Source organism: Pinus tabuliformis, chromosome Q, assembly GCF_031772625.1.
Source record: "Pinus tabuliformis cultivar Carrire ecotype Pingquan chromosome Q, CPIR1, whole genome shotgun sequence".
Lineage (NCBI taxonomy): Eukaryota > Viridiplantae > Streptophyta > Pinopsida > Pinales > Pinaceae > Pinus > Pinus tabuliformis.
Genome location: NC_142296.1, coordinates 1,338,016,432 through 1,338,035,205, shown reverse-complemented (window position 1 = coordinate 1,338,035,205; position 18,774 = coordinate 1,338,016,432). Strand labels below are relative to the sequence as shown.

At 33.6% G+C, this 18,774-nt stretch overlaps 1 protein-coding gene across 2 annotated transcripts in view; it reads left to right on the top strand.

The window, feature by feature from the left end:
• The window catches only part of LOC149224793 (uncharacterized), a 132,851-nt gene extending 120,559 nt beyond the window's left edge, over window positions 1-12,292 (top strand). For both annotated transcript variants that reach the window (XM_089386264.1, XM_089386266.1), the window contains exon 3: window positions 11,890-12,292. In XM_089386264.1, the coding sequence (XP_089242390.1) occupies window positions 11,890-12,068 (179 nt within the window). In that variant the 3' untranslated portion in view covers window positions 12,069-12,292. The remainder of the gene's footprint in view (window positions 1-11,889) is intronic.
• The last annotated feature ends 6,482 nt before the right edge of the window (window positions 12,293-18,774 follow it).

Sequence of the window (18,774 nt, the reverse complement as noted above, 5' to 3'; positions counted from 1 at the left end):
TTCCAAAGTGTGAGAATTCCTCCTGTTATTTTGTCTGCTTTAACTTCTAGATATTCATATTTAATCAACCATTTGTTGTGTATTTCTCTTATTTTGTCTATTGAACATTTTGTTTCTTGGATAAATATCATATCTGGTTTTTCTTCTTTCATTCTATTGCTGAGATTTCTTTGTTTCCTTTTGCTTCTTAGACCCCTAATATTCCATGTTGTAAGCTTCATTAAGAAAGAGTTGTAAATGAGTAACTAGTTAGGTCTTTCATCTTACCTGAGTTGATCATGAGTTTTCCACATTCAATCAACAACTCATTCTATTTTTTCTTCCTCTTTTCCTTCCTAGGTTCTTGGGAGCTTGTCCCCTTGTTGCCTCCATAGTTTTAACCCCTCCATTATCCTAACCATCATAGTTTCTTTTGACCCCTGCACCCTTTGCCTGCGTTCTCCAGAGGAAGAGCTGTTGTACTCTGTTAAATTCATCTTGAGGTAGCGAATCCACTCCTTTGGTTGTTCCTTCCTCCAGGAACTTTTCTAGATCGAGATGCTCCCTTTCCAGTATGTCCTGCAATTCATGATCCTCTATTCCCACTTCGCTTGGGGTCATCTCTTGGTCCCTATCAAGTTCCATAGTGCTTGGCTAATCCTCCCTTTGCTGGCTTTTATCAGGTCTATCCTCCATGCTCTCATCCTTTTCCTTCTCTACAGGATTGTCCTTCATTACTTGATTCGTTCTTTCATCCCCCTCTTCTTCTTCTAATATCTTGAACCTATTATGACTAGGTTGTTTTTCCTCATAGATTTTTTTTGGTTTTTTCTCCCTCCTTTTCCTCTGCCCCCCACCTTGGTAAAGCTTTCAGTCTCTTTACCTGAGGTTGCTTTGATACTGCTCTCCATTTTACTTAAAGGGAAGTCTACAAGAGGTGCCTGTGTTCATGGAATTTGCGACATCTGAAGGGTACATTCTCATAGTCCATTGCCTATACCCATTCTTCATCATATACTTCTAGAATTATTTCATCCGACAAAGCCCCAGAAAGGTCCATTTCCACGCATATTCTGGCAAAGGAGGTATATTTTCCTCGCAGAGTGGCCTCTGATATTTTTAAAAAATGCCCTAGTTTATTACCTATGGCTTTTAATGATTCTGGCAGCTAGTAATCTAGAGGTAGGGAATATAGTCTTACCCATACCAGCACTGATGTAAATTTTTCTCACTCCAGAACAAAGTTCATTACCCATGGCCTCATATAGAGGCCTGTAGCCGCATAGAAGTAAGGTCCTCCTTCAAACACCTTGTCTTTATCCTCTAGGTTTGTAAACAAAACTGTGAAGAAACCCTTGGATCCAAGGTGTAGATCTATTTCTCCCTTAGGTTTCCAATTGTTCTTTATCCATGCGTGTAGTGCCTTCTCCGATGGCAAAAACCCCATGAATTTACATATCACTGCATAAGTTTCCATGTGCTCCCTATGCGCTTGTAGCGCTGGATCACTTAACACCACTCGGGGTGTGATGGATTCCTTAGATTTACATGGTCCTATCCTACTACTGGGGTCAACCTTTTGACTGTCTATTCCTATACGCTTCTCTCTTCTGACTTCCTCCTGCGTTTCCGCCTTCCTCTGTGCTCTGCTGTTTTCCTGTTTTCCTCTGTCTGTACCCCCGGTTTCCGCTTCCATGGGCTTCCTGAAGCGGTTTGATACAACATGACTATAGGAGGGAGTGGAGCTCCCCCCTTCTTGCCCCTCCATGGTGCCCAAACCTGAAATCCTGTTGCAAATTCTAGTTCCGAGCGTTTTTCCTCCTTCCTACTCTCCGCCGCTCTGCTTCCAAGTCACCTCTATATATGCTATTGTTATTTAATAGTTAATTGGATAATATTATTTCCAAGTGAAATTACTCTATATTTTTATATTGGAGTTCCAATATTTAAAGCAAGCTAAGGCTTTGCTTTTCCAAAATGGAAAAATCATATTTTTCTATTATCATAAAAATAAAAAATTACATTTTGCAAATGCATTCCAAAATTTTGTAACATGTCTATTGATTTAAAGCAAACTAAAGATTTGATATAGGTGCATTTTCAACATTGAATGAAGTTGGATTCAATAATTTATCGAAGGTAGTGATGATTTTTATTATTTTAGTAAGGAAAAATTTATAAAATCTTTAATTGAGAGAAAAAAAATCACTTTTAAATGGGAAGAAATATATTAAAAGAAACACTTAATTCAAATTCAACTAATATTTATATCTGCAAATGCCCATGGGAAATAGAACAAATGATGACATGGTGTATTGTTAAAACCCTTTTTATTATTGAATCCAACTTCATGTTAAAAATATACCTACATCTATTATTGAAAATACCCCTACAACAAAACCTTAACTTGCTTTAAATATTAGAACTTCAATATAAAAATATAAAATAATTTCATTTAAAAATTTAAAATAAATTCATTTATAAAATAATACTATCCATTTAACTATTAAATAACAATAGCAAAAATATGATATAATATATAAAAAGATTTTAGGATTGCATAATCGAGCTTATATATGTGAAAAGATATTGGGATACCACTATATATAAGCTCGATTATGGTATCCCAATATCTTTTCATGTATTATAAAATATTTGCCATTGTTATTCAATAGTTAATTGGATAATATTATTTTCCATGTATTTATTTTAAATTTTTAATTGAAATTATTCTATATTTTTATAATGGTGTTCTAATATTTTAAGCAAGCTAAGGTTCTGTAGGTGTATTTTCAACATTGAATGAAGTTGGATTCCATAATTTATCGAAGTTATGGATGATTTTTGCTATTTTAGCGAGAATATATTTAGAAAATTTTAATTGAAAAAGATAAATACATTTTTGAAATTTTGAAACAGGAAAAAACATTTTAAAAGAAATGCTTAATTAGAATTCGATTAAGATTTATTCTATAGATGTCCACGTGTTAGGTAGCACAAGTCTCTCGTGGTCGTGGTAGCACTACAACCAATATTGATGACTGCCTTAAACCATTTAAAGTTGGCATTTACCTGATGAAATCGATCACCTTTTTTGACGTAATTGATCACCTTTCAGTGACTGTCAGTGGATGGTGTCATGGCCACAGTGATATGAACTGCTTTTTTTTTTTTAATTGTAACGATTATGAGTTTTATTTATTTGAAAAAGAGAGGAGGGGTCTTTGCCAAGGCAGCCCCAGTTACAAAGAAAACAACCAACAAATTCTGCTTTTAAGTTACATCTCCTTTCTTCAGGAAGGAGCAATGAATCTTCTTTAAAAAACTGTTGTTGGGCTGCTTCCAAGAGGAATGCTTTAGCTTTAACTGCGACCTGAAGAGGGGAATGTCGAAGTCCATTAAAGATCTGATCATTACGAGCCAACCAGAGCTGCCAGCAAACAAATTTGGGAATAGCTGTCCAAACTTTACGCCAGAAGGATTTGATGGGGATGCTATGAGGATAGAAATTGCTCCAAGAGGCGAACAGATCAGCAACAATGCTCTGAGGGAAAGCGGGAATCTGAAGATCCAAAAGAGTGAGACCCCACACTTCCTTAGCAAAATTGCAATCCAGGAATAAATGTTGGGCAGTTTCAAGGTTGCTTCTGCATAGCTCGCACCTATGAGGCCCTGCAATGTTCATTTTCTCTAAATTGTCTCCTGTTAGAAGTTTGTTGTGAACCAACGTCCAGAAAAAGAAATTCACTTTTGGAAGAGCTAGATTGTCCCAGACTAGTTTCCAAAAGGCTGGAGAGTGACTGCTGTTCTTTGGGTCCTGAAGAGCTTTGTAGCCTGTTGCTGTGGAGTATGTGCCTGACTGTCCCCAAGCCCAACTGTCTTTCATATATCGGTTTTCAGGAGTGGAGCCTTCCAGCAGCTCGGCAAGTAGATTTTTTTGGGGCGTTAACCAAGCAGGGACGCCATGGAAGTCCCATCCGGCCCATTCTCCCCGGTGATCCCAAACAGAGAGATCGTATAAGCTGTTTATGCCTGCACGTATCAACCAATCTCTAATGTCTGCAATATCCTCGTTCCCCTCCAAAGGATCGCGCCCCATTATTCGGTCCTGCCACAATTTAGTTCGCTTGCCATTGCCCGGCACTCTGTACAGTAATTTTTTAAAGAAGATACTGCTTTTACAACAGAGACTCCAGACCTGCGAGCTGTTGACAGGGGGGTCGAAATGCAGGTTTCTGAAAGACGAATTGTGGGCATATTTTGACAACAGAGTAGTGCTGATCGGATGGTTGGGCTCGTGTGCCATTTTCCACAGGAGCTTTCCTCCCAACGCAAGGTTAACGAGGGAGGGGTCATGGATTTGGAGGCCACCCTCTGCGATCGGCCTTTTTACCAGTTCCCAATTAGCTAAGTGCATTTTGCTTTCATTACCTTTCCCTCCCTGCCATAAAAAATCTCTTAAAAGTTTAGATATCTGATCCATAACATTTCTGGGGGCTAGTAAGAATGCAGCTTGATAAATTGGGAGCACGGACAACAGTGACTTGATTAAAATAACTTTGCCTCCTTTAGTTAACCAGAAGCCACCCCAAGCTGCTATTTTTGCTTTGATTTTACATATGATGTCTGTCTAGAGCGACCTTCTGTTAGATCCATTTGTGATGGGGAGTCCAAGGTATTTGATCCGATCCCAGTGAGCATGTCCTCTGAACCCCAGGAGGTTCGAGATGCTTATGAGCTCTTGTTGACCTGTGTTCCAGCTGTAGATTTCACTCTTACTCTCGTTGACCAGTGCTCCTGAAACTCTACAGTAGCTTTTTAGGACCGAGTCAAAGGCTTTGGCAATTCTGGTGGACGCACCTCCGAGGAGAAGTGAATCATCTGCAAAGAGCGCATGGTTCAGAGGATCGACATCTGAGGAGGGTTTGAGACCAGGAAGGGACGCCACACTTCTTGAGGCAAAGATGTCACCTGAGATAAAGGCAAAGACCTCCAAAGCAGCACCAGAGGGCCGAGGCTGGCCTGCGGCCAGAATCGCAGAACTGAGACGGCGGCTAGGTCTACAACAGGTAAGAGGCTCTAACTCTTTCACAAATTCTAAGGCTAACAATGCAACAACAATGATATGAACTGTTTTCACATTCCTTGTAATGGAGGTTTATCATGCTAGATTGATCTATATGATAACTTGGAATTACAATTGTTGTAACTGTTTCCTTCTAGATAGCGGGGATTGGATGTCTTCCTTCCTTCCATTTTAAGCAAATGAACTCACACACTTTTAATCTTACTTGCCATAGAACTGCAGACGAGAATTTCAATCCATGTTGCTAATTAGAACACTAGATCGAAGGATCCACAATCAGATAAATGATGATGCTGACACCCATACTTTTCCATATTCATGAGTGTCATGTTAAAATTTACAACTGCACACCTGTTGGCTCGGGATATATGTTGTTGAGATGTTTTATTATCTAGCACCTGCGTTTTCTTCTCCCAACATACAGTGAAAGGGTTTGTGGTGAAAAGGCCCTCCAAAATTATAGAGAAATTGTAGAGAAAAACTAGACATGTTGATAAAAACCATAACTAAAGTGTTCCTATAGCCTATAAATAGATAATTTTTTATATTTAGGAGGGGCACATGACCTCATACATATTAATGTCATTTATGATAGATAAGTCATAATACCAAGTATCCACATCATTGTTGTTGAGCAGGGATGTAACTTACGTTTATGATAAAAAGAGTTAGTTTAAAAGAGCTAATATGAAGAATGTTATTTAAATATTGCAAACATGTGTAAGATAGACCAAACTTGTGTAATTATATTATATAATAGTATTGAGCAATTATGCATATGTTTATGTATAGAAAAACATATTTTAATAATCTTAGTAAAACTAATTATGAATTGTGATTTCAAGGATTCATTATATAACCATGTCTTTGTTAAAGTGAAATTAATTTCTTACATTTGTAGCATTTTAAAATATGGTTTTCTTGATATTAATATGATGTCATTACATAACTATTATAAATTAGATGGTTATTACATATGGTATAAGAGTGAGGTTCGACATACTAGGACTATGGACCTGTTATGCTTACATTTGTTCGTATTATTGTGATTGTGACAAACTTGAATGTGAATTTCTTATTCTGACATGTTATACAGATAGAAGAGAAAGAAGAGGTAGGGGTAGGATTGTTAGGGGACAAGGTATCCACCTACACCTATGAGTTCTCTATCTACGGAAGAGAAGCGTGTTCAAGAATAAGAGCATGTGTATATGGGAGAAGTTATGAACATGATGCAATCATTTCAGAGGATGTTTGATGCACTAATGAACAAATTAGAGAGAGAGAGAGAGAGAGAGAGAGAGAGAGAGAGAGAGAGAGGAAGAAGGGGTATCTACACAAGTTGAGGGATCTAAAAATCCTGCTAATAGGCACATGCACAAAAAGTTAGAAAATGCCAAGTTTATGAAATTTAGGTGATCTACTTATGGAAAAGCAAGTGAGACATGACTAGAAAACATGGTCATGTGTTTTACCTTCAGGGACTACACATCTAACCTCAAGTTACAAATGGGCTAATTCCAAATGAAAGGAAGTGCCTTATTATAGTGGAAGACACTTTTATCACAAATTGGGGATGGACATATTTGAGATATCTTGGGAACTATTTGAGGATCATTCTTTAGAATGCTATTTGTTTGAAGAATTCATTCAAAGACAACTTAATGAATTCAATTATTTTAGATTGGGAAACATATATGTGCTTGAATATGAGGCGAGATTCATGGAGTTACTAAGATATGCAAGACACTTGAACACTGAAAAACTATGAGCTAACAAGTTTGTGTATAGGTTGACTTATAACATTAGAGCAAAGGTGGCAATTTTAATGCCTCATACTTTTCATGAGGTAGTTCATAGGGCTATAATAAAAAAATAAGAGATTATGAGCAACAGATAGTATAGGCCACTAAGGCCTATAGGTTCAAGAGTTTAGAGATCAACACCATCTCATATAGCTAGTAGGACTACTGCAGTTGATAGAGATGTGCAAAGAGGACCAATTATTAGTACATAGAGACAACTGATAGGTAACCAGAGACCACCTTATCATCCACCAATATAACAGTTCCATCTAGTACAATAGTCACGGTCTACACAACGAAGTTATAAATCCACTTCTACTCAGTTTGGAAGTAGGAGTAAGCCTCTTAAGATGGGATGTTGGACTTGTGGAGTACCACATTTTTAGAGAGATTGTCCTAAAGCACAATGGCGATCTAGTAGAGAGAAAAGCTAGACCATAGTTGGAGGTTTGGCAAGGCCCATAGAATTCATGCAGCGATGAAGAACCTCTAAGTAGAACATCAATCTATAGTGTTGGAAACTATAGGTAAGATTAACAACTATAGATTTTTAATTTTAATAAGTTTAGGAGCTACTGAAAGTTTTGTTTCTCATAATGCATTACCAAGGTTAAAATTAGAAACGACAGAACACAAAAAAAAATTAGTCTAGTGGAAATAACATTGAGTATGAAACAAGATGTAGAATGGTTAGTAAAATACTACAAGATAGATTTAGATGTCTATGTAGTCGAAGTATCTCTAGATTTAACTGTTTGGGGTCTTATGACATAGTTATTGGAATAGATTGATTAGAAAACCATGAAGCAGTTTTGGGTTGTAAACAAAATATTATATTTTACAGATGATGAACGACACACAAGAACTTTAGTTGGGAAGAATAAGGGAGTCTCATTAAGATTCATAACAACAATACAATTAATTAGAAGTATGCAAAATTGATGTAAGCTTTATGTTATAACATCCTTGAATGAAAAGAAGGATTTTGAAGATTTGGAAAAATATCCTACACTATTAGAATTTAAGGATGTATTTTTAGAACAATTACTTGGATTACCACCTAAAATAAAATTAGAGTTCATAAATGATCTCAAACCAAGAAAAAAATCCGTTGCAACGACTCCCTTTTGCACAATGACTCCAAAATTAAAAGAATTATAGGTGCGAATACAAGAAATTATAGACTTGGGATTTATTCAACCAAGCATATAACCATGGGGAGCACCAATGATATTCATAAAAAAGGAGGATGGGGCTTGGCAACTTTGCATTGATCACTGACAATTGGATAAGGTAATTATTAAGGAACAATAACCCTTTTGTAGAATCAATGATTTATTTGACCAAGTGAAGGGAACGATAATATTTTCATAAAAAGATTTAAGATCATGATATCATAGATTAAGAATTAAAGACAAAGACATACCAAAAATTGCTTTCAAAACAAGGTTTAGAAAGTATGAGTTTGTGGTATTACCTTTTGGACTAGCAAATGCTACAAATGTATTTATGAATTTGATTAATAGGGTTTTTATGAATTTACCATGTGATGTATGATTTAGAACTTTCAAGAATAATGCATGCTTTGAGAATCTAGAGACACTATTTAATTGAACACAAATTTGAAGTAAACACTGACCATCATGGATTACAATAGATTTTTACTCAAAGTAACTTGAACGCTAGATAAAGAATATGGTTAAAATTATTAAGTAAGTATGATTTTTAAATAACTTTATATAAATAGAACAATTAATAGAGTTGCAAATGCCTTAAGTCACAAGCCACATATATTTTCAGGTATAACATCAAAGACTAATTTGAGAGAAAAGATACTTAAGTTTCAACTAGAATATGAATGGTATAAGGAAGTCATATAAGAAATTAAGAATGATGAAATGAGAATTAAAAAATATGAAGGGTATGCATTAGATGATGATGGTTTATTATGATTTCATGGAAGAATATATGTGACACCAAATGAAGAGATGCATAAATTGATCTTTAAAGAAGCTCACAAAGAAATATATATGGCTCACCCACAAGTCAAAAAAATGAATGTAAATCTCAAACAATTATTCTTTTGGAAGGGAATGAAACGAGGATAGTAGATTTTGTTGCAAGTCTGTAATATTGTCTAGTAAAAGCCAAATATCAAAATCCAGTTAGATTTTTACAACCACACGCAATACTAGAATCAAAATGGGAGGTTATTTCCTTGGATTTTATAGTTGGAATACAAATGACATCAACGAGACATGATTTGTTGTCATAGATGCTTTGACAAAAATGTGCACATTTTATTCTGGTAAAGGTACACATCAAGCCCTAGAGATTTCTAGAGTATTCGTTCATGAAATAATGAGGCTACATGGTGTTCTGAAAAAAAATATAATTTCACATAGAGGAGCAATGTTTACAAGAATGTTTTGGACAAGTTTCAAAAAAAATTTGGGAATAGAACTAAATTTTAGTACTGCTTATCATCTAGAAATAGATAAAAATATTGAATGAACCAATCAAATTTTAGCGGAGATATTAAGAATGTACATTATGGATCAACAAAAACATTAGGAGGAGGTTCTACCACTTGTGAAGTTCGCATATAACAACAATTACCAAAGTTCTATAAATATGATATCATTTGAATTATCATATGAAGATGATGTAGAACACCTCTGAGTTGGGATAAACTTGAGTACATGGTTTTAGAAGATCTAGAATTAATTCAAGAAATGGAAGAGAAAATAGAAATGATGAAAACAAGACTAAAGTAAAGACAAGACATACAAAAAAGTTATGTAAATGCACATGGAATTGATAGAAATTATAAAGTTGGGAAAATTGTATTTTTGTGAATCACATTGCAAAAGAGTTCAACTAAATTTGGGAAGGGAGTAAAGTTATCACCTTATTTTGTTGTACCTTTTGAGATATCAGAGAAAAAGAAACCATCCATTTGCATACTTTCCTGCATTACTTACACCTTTATAATGAATGCATACTATTTTTTATGTACCTTTTATATCATTATATTTTTGACCCTTCACATGTTATTTACTTAAGCCATTTGCAAATATCGAATGAGGGGAATTTGATCACCAAATCGATTCACATATTGGGCCAATGCACTCAACAACTTCAATGTCATTGGGTCGATCAAGTAAAGGTTCAATTAAATAGTTATAGTCCTAGATCTATGACACGGGAGAATGCAACTCACATGCATCGACAATTTCACTATCTATTATGAAATTTTAGGACAATGTTTTTTTATAAGGGGGTGTATGCAGTGCCACCTGTGTTATTTGAATTTTACGACATATTTACTTATAGTTTGAGGGCATCAATTTATTGATGACCTAACTTTACATTATTATTACCTTACGATGATACTTGACTTTTCATGATATGGATGAATGGATTAAATGTTGATTGATTGTATATTATTTATGTGTTGTTATGACAACATATTATGCATTAATGAGATGAAATGAATGACCCTAATGTTATTACTTGATGAAATTAATGATATTTAGACAATTTAATTACATTTATTACTAATAGTTTCCTAAGTATGACAAGAACCATAAGAGCACACAGATGTGAAATTGATAACAAATATTGAATTCTAGCTTGAATCAATGATAGTGATTATTTTTGTGAATATGTAATTTTATTTTATTAACATGATTATGAAAGCATCGATGACATGAATTAGTGAATGAAAGCATAGGGATTATGCTTGAAAATTGATCCACATATAGATAAAAGAGTTATATGAAAGTTTATTAAATATTTAAGAAGGGTGGAGTAGCATTCTTGTTGACCTGTTAGTGCTTCGACTATAGCATGGGTTAAAAAGTTGCATTATTTTTACCTTAAAGTTGCATGATGTTGTGAGGGTATATCACATATTTAGTCACTCATGAGGATTAGTTGAGGGGCTAGAAATAAGGTGAAAACTTTATTCATAAGCGACCTCAGAAAGGGAAACATTGAGAGTTAATCATTGTCTATATTGTTTTTCCATTTTCCCCTCAAAAGAGTCATGGTATTTGAAGGGAAAGCACACATGACATTAATTATATAAGATAATTTTTGAAAGGTGTGATATGCTTGGAACCCTTGATATCATTGGGTAAAATGTACTAAGATTACACTGTAAAATAAAATTGAATTTATCTTAAAGAAAAATTAGTATTAATTATAAGAGAACAAAATTAGATAAACATTCTAGTACTTGTAACTTATAAAAATAAAATAAAATAATTATTTTTAAATAATTTAAGACTCATAAAAATATCATATCAAATATTGTCTTGAAATAAATAAATGAAACTACATCCAAACAATGCAGGGTAGAAAAGTTGTGCATGCAAAATTTAAATTAATTATTAATGGGAAGGAATTGAATTGAAGAGAACCCTTAATAAATTAATTATTAATTAGAAGGAATTGAATTGAAGAGAACTCTTAAGAAATTAATTATTAATTAGAAGGAATTGAATTGAAGAGAATTCTTAATCATATAGAAATTATAGGAATGAGAATCTTAACTAAAATTTGAAATTTAGAGAGGAAAAATGAGAAGTTAAAGTCAAAGTAATCAGAACTAATAGTTAAGTGGGCATATAGGTACTTATGTAACACAAAAATATGAGACTTGAAAAAGATCTAAGAGAGAATAAGGAGTAAAAATATAAAACAAAGAAGATTGTGAGTAAAAATGTTTTATATTAATTTGTAAACTTGTGCATATGTGTATATAAATGACATGTGTAGTGACCAATGATATGAAATTTAATAATTAGTGTAGAGCCCAAAGATTGTCTTACCTTGACATCCCTTTTTGCCTATATTTCCTCTCTTTTTCTATACTTACCACCTAAATAATGCCATAGACACAAGGTTTTGTTAAAGGTAAGCAATAACATGTCTTCTTCTTCATGTTTGACTATATACCCTATTGTTTTGTTAAAGAATGCATTTAGCTACAAAATTGGCTTGTTTTTGCAGCTAATCCAGATTTCTACAACTACCTCCATTGTTTGCAAGGTTTAGAAGCTCCAGCTGAACGACGAAGGATACGGATGGATAAGGAATGGTCCCCTAGTGGATTCCTTCCAATCCCCTTGAAACAGTTCATCAAGATGATCGCAGGGTATCACGGTCAAACCCCAAAGTCAACTACATAATTGTGGCCAGAACAGAATTTGAGTTTCATCAAAACCTTATCGATTTGCTTTCGGAATAGAAAATTGAAGGTTTAGCGATATAGTTTAGTTGGAATAAAGATATTTAGGCTTAAAATGCTCATGCTGTTATGCCAAAGACTTGTTATAAAAACTATGGCCGCACTGTGATTTGGTGCGTGCTGGATGATGTAATTTTTGAAACAGTTTGTTGAATTTCATTTTGCAAGTAATAGACTTGGTTTGATGTTTGTATGCGCTGTGTTGATTGGAGATTATGGACTGATCCGTGGAGGGCCCCTATGACCAGTGACAGGTCTTTAACCAATTGCAATTAGATTTCTTTTCATTCCTTGAATACTCTATTTTTGTGTGAAGAAATGTAATATGATGAGTTTGCGAGTGAATCGTTATATCCATGAGCACATCCCTTTGCTTTATAGCTACTTTAATCTGCTATTTGAATTTATTTTTATCTGGTACAACATGGTTATTTCATTTTATTTTTATCTAGTGTAGTCCAACTGTGTTTACTTCATAGTATAGTTGTTATTCAGAATATCTTGTTTCGATGAAATTGAATAAGTAAAAGAGTGAGAGTCTTCTCCTTAACAATTGAATTTAGCCAGTATTCCTTTACAATTTGATAGAATGGATTTATCTTGCACTTAGTAAATTAGAGCTGCAACATAAAAATTCAAGACAAAAATCCAAAATAGTCTAACACAAGTAGAATCTAGAATCACTCTCATATCATCCATAAACTGATTCAATAGAGAATAACTCCTAAGAAATTAGCTGGTAACTTTAGGGATTGAGACATTAATATAATTAACGACACCATCTCCATACTAATCTTAAGTTTAGACCCTAACAAGAACATAATGACATAAGAAATAACTTCTAGCACATATAGTGCACCTGTACTTCATCAGTATATGTACCCTGGTTGACAATTTATGATTGACAATTTAAAGACATTAAATTGGCCAAACAATTAGTAAATTATAATTTTGCATGAAAGGGACAATGTGACAAATGTCAAAATAATTATAAAAAGAGATTAAGAGGTGAGGGAAAACACTTATCATGCATTTTATTATTGGATGGTTGTTGCAATGACAATGTAACTATTGTTAAGAATGCAAATTTTGTTGATATTGTTGATGGTTTGGTCATTGTTGATACAACCCCATTGCAACTTAGTAGTCCAAGGGGAAGGATAATACCTTGGAATAGGTGGGGAGGTCAACCAGTGAGTCACCAACATTCGACAAGTTGATGTAGAATTTTCAACAAATTGAGGCAAGATTAACCTAATTTCAAGTTTGGAAACTACTCATTTAGTGAATGGTAAATTTAAATTTAAATTGTTAATTATGTCAATTTTAAATATTTTACTATAACAATTTATTAAATTTGTAAATTTTATTTTAATGGTTATATATTCCTTGAAATTTTGTAGTACTTATCATCACTATCTTGAAATAATATCATATTCTAGACTTATAAATCTCCAATCACTGAGACCAATGAATTTTAATTACATTCCCTGTGATAATCTCCACCTTTCTCAAAGTCATTTCTTTTAGCAGAGGATTGAAAATATCTTCCGTTAATAATCATATTATTAACAAATATCACTTTCAGATCAAATATAGATGTTTAGACTAGAATTCACTAGCCACAATAAATCAAAGCACTACTACTATCATATAGAATCATCCCACTAAAAAGTTTTTTGAACAATGATTTCACATACAAATTGGAATGAACACATATTTCTCCTTTGGTTACATTCCACATGTATGAGGATAAAGAAATTTGGACTTGTTTATATGATCCTGGAAAATATTTGAAACACAAAATCATAGTAGAGGTAGTGATTCATTTACAGATTGCAACTTACTTGCCTGTGTATTACTTGTACAGGGACCATTGGTATCCGATGCAAACATTATAAATATGTTACTCCATTGTTTGTTGACGTGGAAATATTCGATTTGCAACTGTCTAATTATACTCTAAACATGGAAAGAAGCTTTATAGGAAATTTTGGAGATACTTCCAATGGCCATTATGGGACTTTTTGGGGTGGTACAAGCGGTAAGCACAAAACAAAAGATAACAAATATTATGGTTTGGGTCCAAGGGTACTAGTTTACTAGAACAAGTTCTTGTGATTATAAGAAATAATAAATATTTTCAAAAATACAATCTACATATAACACATTTCATATTATTGGTGATAAAATTTTGTAAAGCTATAGTTTTCTCTCTTTTCTTTGCTTTCCAATAGCAAATACTCTTGCTATAATGTTGCTCAAATATGATCTCTACTATTGCGATATTACATATATGATTAAAATAGAAAATGACCAAAATATGAAACATATATCAGGAAAATAAAATCTAACCATAAAAAATAATAAAATACATAACTATCAATGTAATACTTGTAAATAAAATACAAACAAATTTTCAAATTCATTTAGATAAATATCTATACATCAAACATATTTCGATAAGAACAATACATGACCAAACCCAAAAAGATTCTAAAAACTAAAATCTCCTTCTTAAAAACTCAATTGTAATATCTCAATATCTTTTCTTAAAATATATATTTTACTTGCTATTTTTATTTAAATTCAATATTACATCAATAAACAAGACTCTTTCTCGAAAGCTCTCTGTATCTTAATATTTTTTTAAATATATATTTTACTTGTGATGGTTGATTGTCTTTTTTTTTTTTTTCTCGTTAAAACTATTCTATTATATACATAAACAGATAACAGTTACATCATTTCAAAATAGAAAGAACCCACTGCTTGGAAGTAATGGCAGCTAGGAACAGCTGAGACTGCAATGTCCGAGGACTTAACCAGACCAAAAAATAAACCAAACCGCGCAGGGGCACCAGCAAAGCAACAGACTAATCCCGCGCAGGGGAAACAAACACTTCCCAACCACAGGAAAAAGATTCCAGAACCCAAACATAGATCGTTTTCCATCAGTATTGGCTTAAAGACAGTAGCATAAAACCAAAACATAATCAAAACAACAAGAGAGGCCGAAAGTCCTAACAGATGTGCCTCAGAGACCTGGAACGAAGGCGCAACTATTCTTCAGGTTCCTCCTCAACCACCTGGCACCACCCGTATTCTCCACCTCCGCTGCAGTTGGAGCAGTTTCCATGTTGACATCTTTTTTTTTGGCCTATCATCGTTCCTGAGCCAGAGGGCTTTTGGAGACATTCCCTGGATCTGCAGTGGGCGTTTTCATGACTTTCTCTGAGCCGTCAGCTGGCTGCTTCCCCCGACTGTCTTTAGTATCGCTTCCATCAGGGGACTCTTTGATGAAGAGAACCGACACATGGGCGCTAATCCGGGGACAATTCAAAGAACTGTTGAAATTGAAAATGGCAGAGCCGAAGGCGGGCGAGGAAGCAGAATTAGGAGCGCTTGAATCCAGCAATTGACTGGACTGAAGGGGGTTGGCTTTAAGGGTGTGATGGCAATGGCAATGGTAGAAATGGGGAGAAATTTCATCTACAGGAGGGCGCGAAGATCCTCCACGGGAGGTGCCTCGACGGCTAAGCATTCGTTGTCGAGGCCGAACCATGATTGTAGGGCCCAAATGTATAGAATGCAGAGCGAAATTGAGAATCAAACCAGTGCCGGGGAGACCACGAACAGGCGGTGGGTTGGCGCAGATGGAAAGGCAGCTGCTTGGAGCTGCTCGCAGCTCTAGAGGTTGCATAAACATACCCTGAGGTTGAACAATGAACAGACCATAAACAGGCGCAGTGAAGCCCAACCCACCACTGCATTTATCATACTTGCCTGCTCCTCGAAACCTGTCTGCCATTACTGCAACCTTCATGTGAGCCGAGGAGCCGGACCCTGGCTTGCGTACAAGGGTGGACGGAGCATTTAAGCTCCCCTGGTATATGTCAAACAGACCACTCCCGCGCGGCTGAAAACAGGCCAGCGCCCATGTGTGTTCCTTTCGACTGCACATGGCTGGCATGTGACCGCATTTAAACGCGCGTCCCATGCTTTCAATCACCCGCATCCGGGGTTGTGATGGTTGATTGTCATTTACTCGTATGTATATATATATATATATATTTTTTTTTTGAAATTACTTTTATTTATATATATATACAAATATATATAATTACTTTTATTTATATATAATTATTTTTATCTATATCTATAATGAAATTATTATTTTTTATATTGGAATCCTTATAACAACTTATTGCAAGTGTATGTTCAAATTGAACGGTCTTATTATATTATATATAAATAAATTTTAAACGGGAAAAAATATCTTAAGGAAACATTTAACTCTATAATTACAAATTTGACCCTCGCATATCAAAATCTTAACAAAATAACATTGTAGTAGATTGATAAAAGCCAGAACCAAATCATGCCTTTAACCTATTGATAGATAACTTTTGATAGTCACACACCATCATGTATTGATGTCATTTATGATAGATAGGTCATATTACTAGGTATCCACGTCATTATGGTTGAGCAAGGGTATATGCTTATGTTTTCGGTTAAGAGAGTTAGTGTAAAATAATTAATGTGAAGAATTTTATTATACTACTTCTTGTTGTTGGTGGTAGGATATAATGAGATTTAAATTTTTATTGATTTGTTATTAGTTTTTTTTAATTAAAAAAACTTTAAAATTTATTAAAAGTTTAACATTATGAAATTAAATTTATTATTTTTAAATAAAATTTATTTTTATTTATCTTAAATATGATTGGTTAAAATGTTTTTTTTTATTGTGTAATGATGGGAATAATTAACTTTAGTGTACTTTATTATTAATTACTATGTACTATATCACTAATTACTATGTACAATAAATATAAATAATTTGAAAAATAACACTATATATTAATTATTATGTACCATAAACACAAATGGTTTGTAATTAAATTCAAAAATTCCATTTTCTCATTGTTGTAAAGTATTAAATAGACAATTTCTATGTGTTTTATTTTTTAATTTACAAAAAAATAATTTAAAAAATATAAATTTGAAAAAAATGTAAAAATAACATGTGTACAATTTGTACAACTCTCATTATATCAATCTATACTCTAATGACATGACATGTATACTATAATATGAGCATTATATAAAATAAATTGCCACCATTCAATATTAAATAAATAATTATTAACTTGTTATCATTTTTTTCAATGTCAATTATATATATAAAGCATTTATCTATCAAAAAAATATTTAATTATATTAAAAAAATTAATTAAAAAATGTTAAACAAATATTCATATAACTCATTTTACAATTTTATTATTGTTAGGAGTACATGCAACACATCATGACATTAAAATAATTTATTAAACTAAGCGGCAGGGAACGCTAGCTATGCAGCTTTGTTCAATATTACAAACATTCTCAAGGTGTGCATAATTTAATATTGTAATATTATATTGAGTAGTTATATTGATGTAAATATATTTTTATAAATGTTGTTGTTTAGTACTTGTTTTTTATACAAAAAGTAATTAATATTAGTATCAAAGATAGTTTGTGGGGAGATTTATTATTATTTTGAAACGAAGTCCAAAGTAGTGAAATGAAATGTTGATAGTGAATGAATGCTAAAGCTAGGAGGATAACTTGCACTTTACTTGTTTTATAACATGTTATCCAAAAAAAATAATATATTCTAATTTTTTCCTTTTAAATTAATTATTAAAAATTTAAAAAATAAAGTTTAGGAATTTTTTTTGGGAAAAAAATAATATATTCTAATTTTTTCCTTTTAAATTAATTATTAAAAAATTTAAAAGATAAAGTTTGGGATTTTTTTTTTGGGTAAAAATGTTGATGATGTCTAATTTAATCAAATAAAACAAATATATAAATAATATAAATTGAAATATTCCACATGACATTAGCATTAGCCTTGATTTAGGTTTAGGTTTAGCTTTACTGTAAAATACGCTAAGGAGCTGACCTCACACTCAATTAGAGTAGATCGGAAGGCCATGCGTTAATCCCTAAAACTTTGCAGGTTCAATACACAAGGCCTCCTTCCATTTTGACCAAACGATACACAAGTTCCTTTCGCATTCGCATTCCATCGCCTGGACTGAAATTACCGTGTGCCAATAGCGTGGAGGTAGTCAACACGTCAATCATTTGCCTTAAATAGGAACCGCGGGAAGCCACGGGAGCCGCTGAACCCATAACCAGCTTTTGTTGATGTCATACAGGTAAATCTTGAGGAGTACAACGTCCGCAGGTAAAATGATATACAAGTGAATAGTACACAGGTGACTTTGAAGGTCGTTATTACCTTCCGCAGAGAATTTTTTCTTTGTGGTAGCAGCTCCATACATAGGTATATACGCAGGTAATTCGGGAGAGCGAGTCTATTATTCGGGCCTTCGCACAACGCAACACAAATCACAACATAAGAGAGCAGAGCGATCTTCGCTTTCGTTTTAGATTTTCAGGTTTGGAGGGTGGCATTGGAATTGGGTTTTAGGGTTTTACAAGATATTTAACAAGTGGCCTCATCCTAAAATGGAAAACAATGGCAAGGAAATCTCAAATTTTGTGGAAACAAATCATTTAGGTCAAGTCAAAATTGTCTCAACAAACAAAACATGGAAGTGGATTTGGGTAAATGTAAAACAATATCG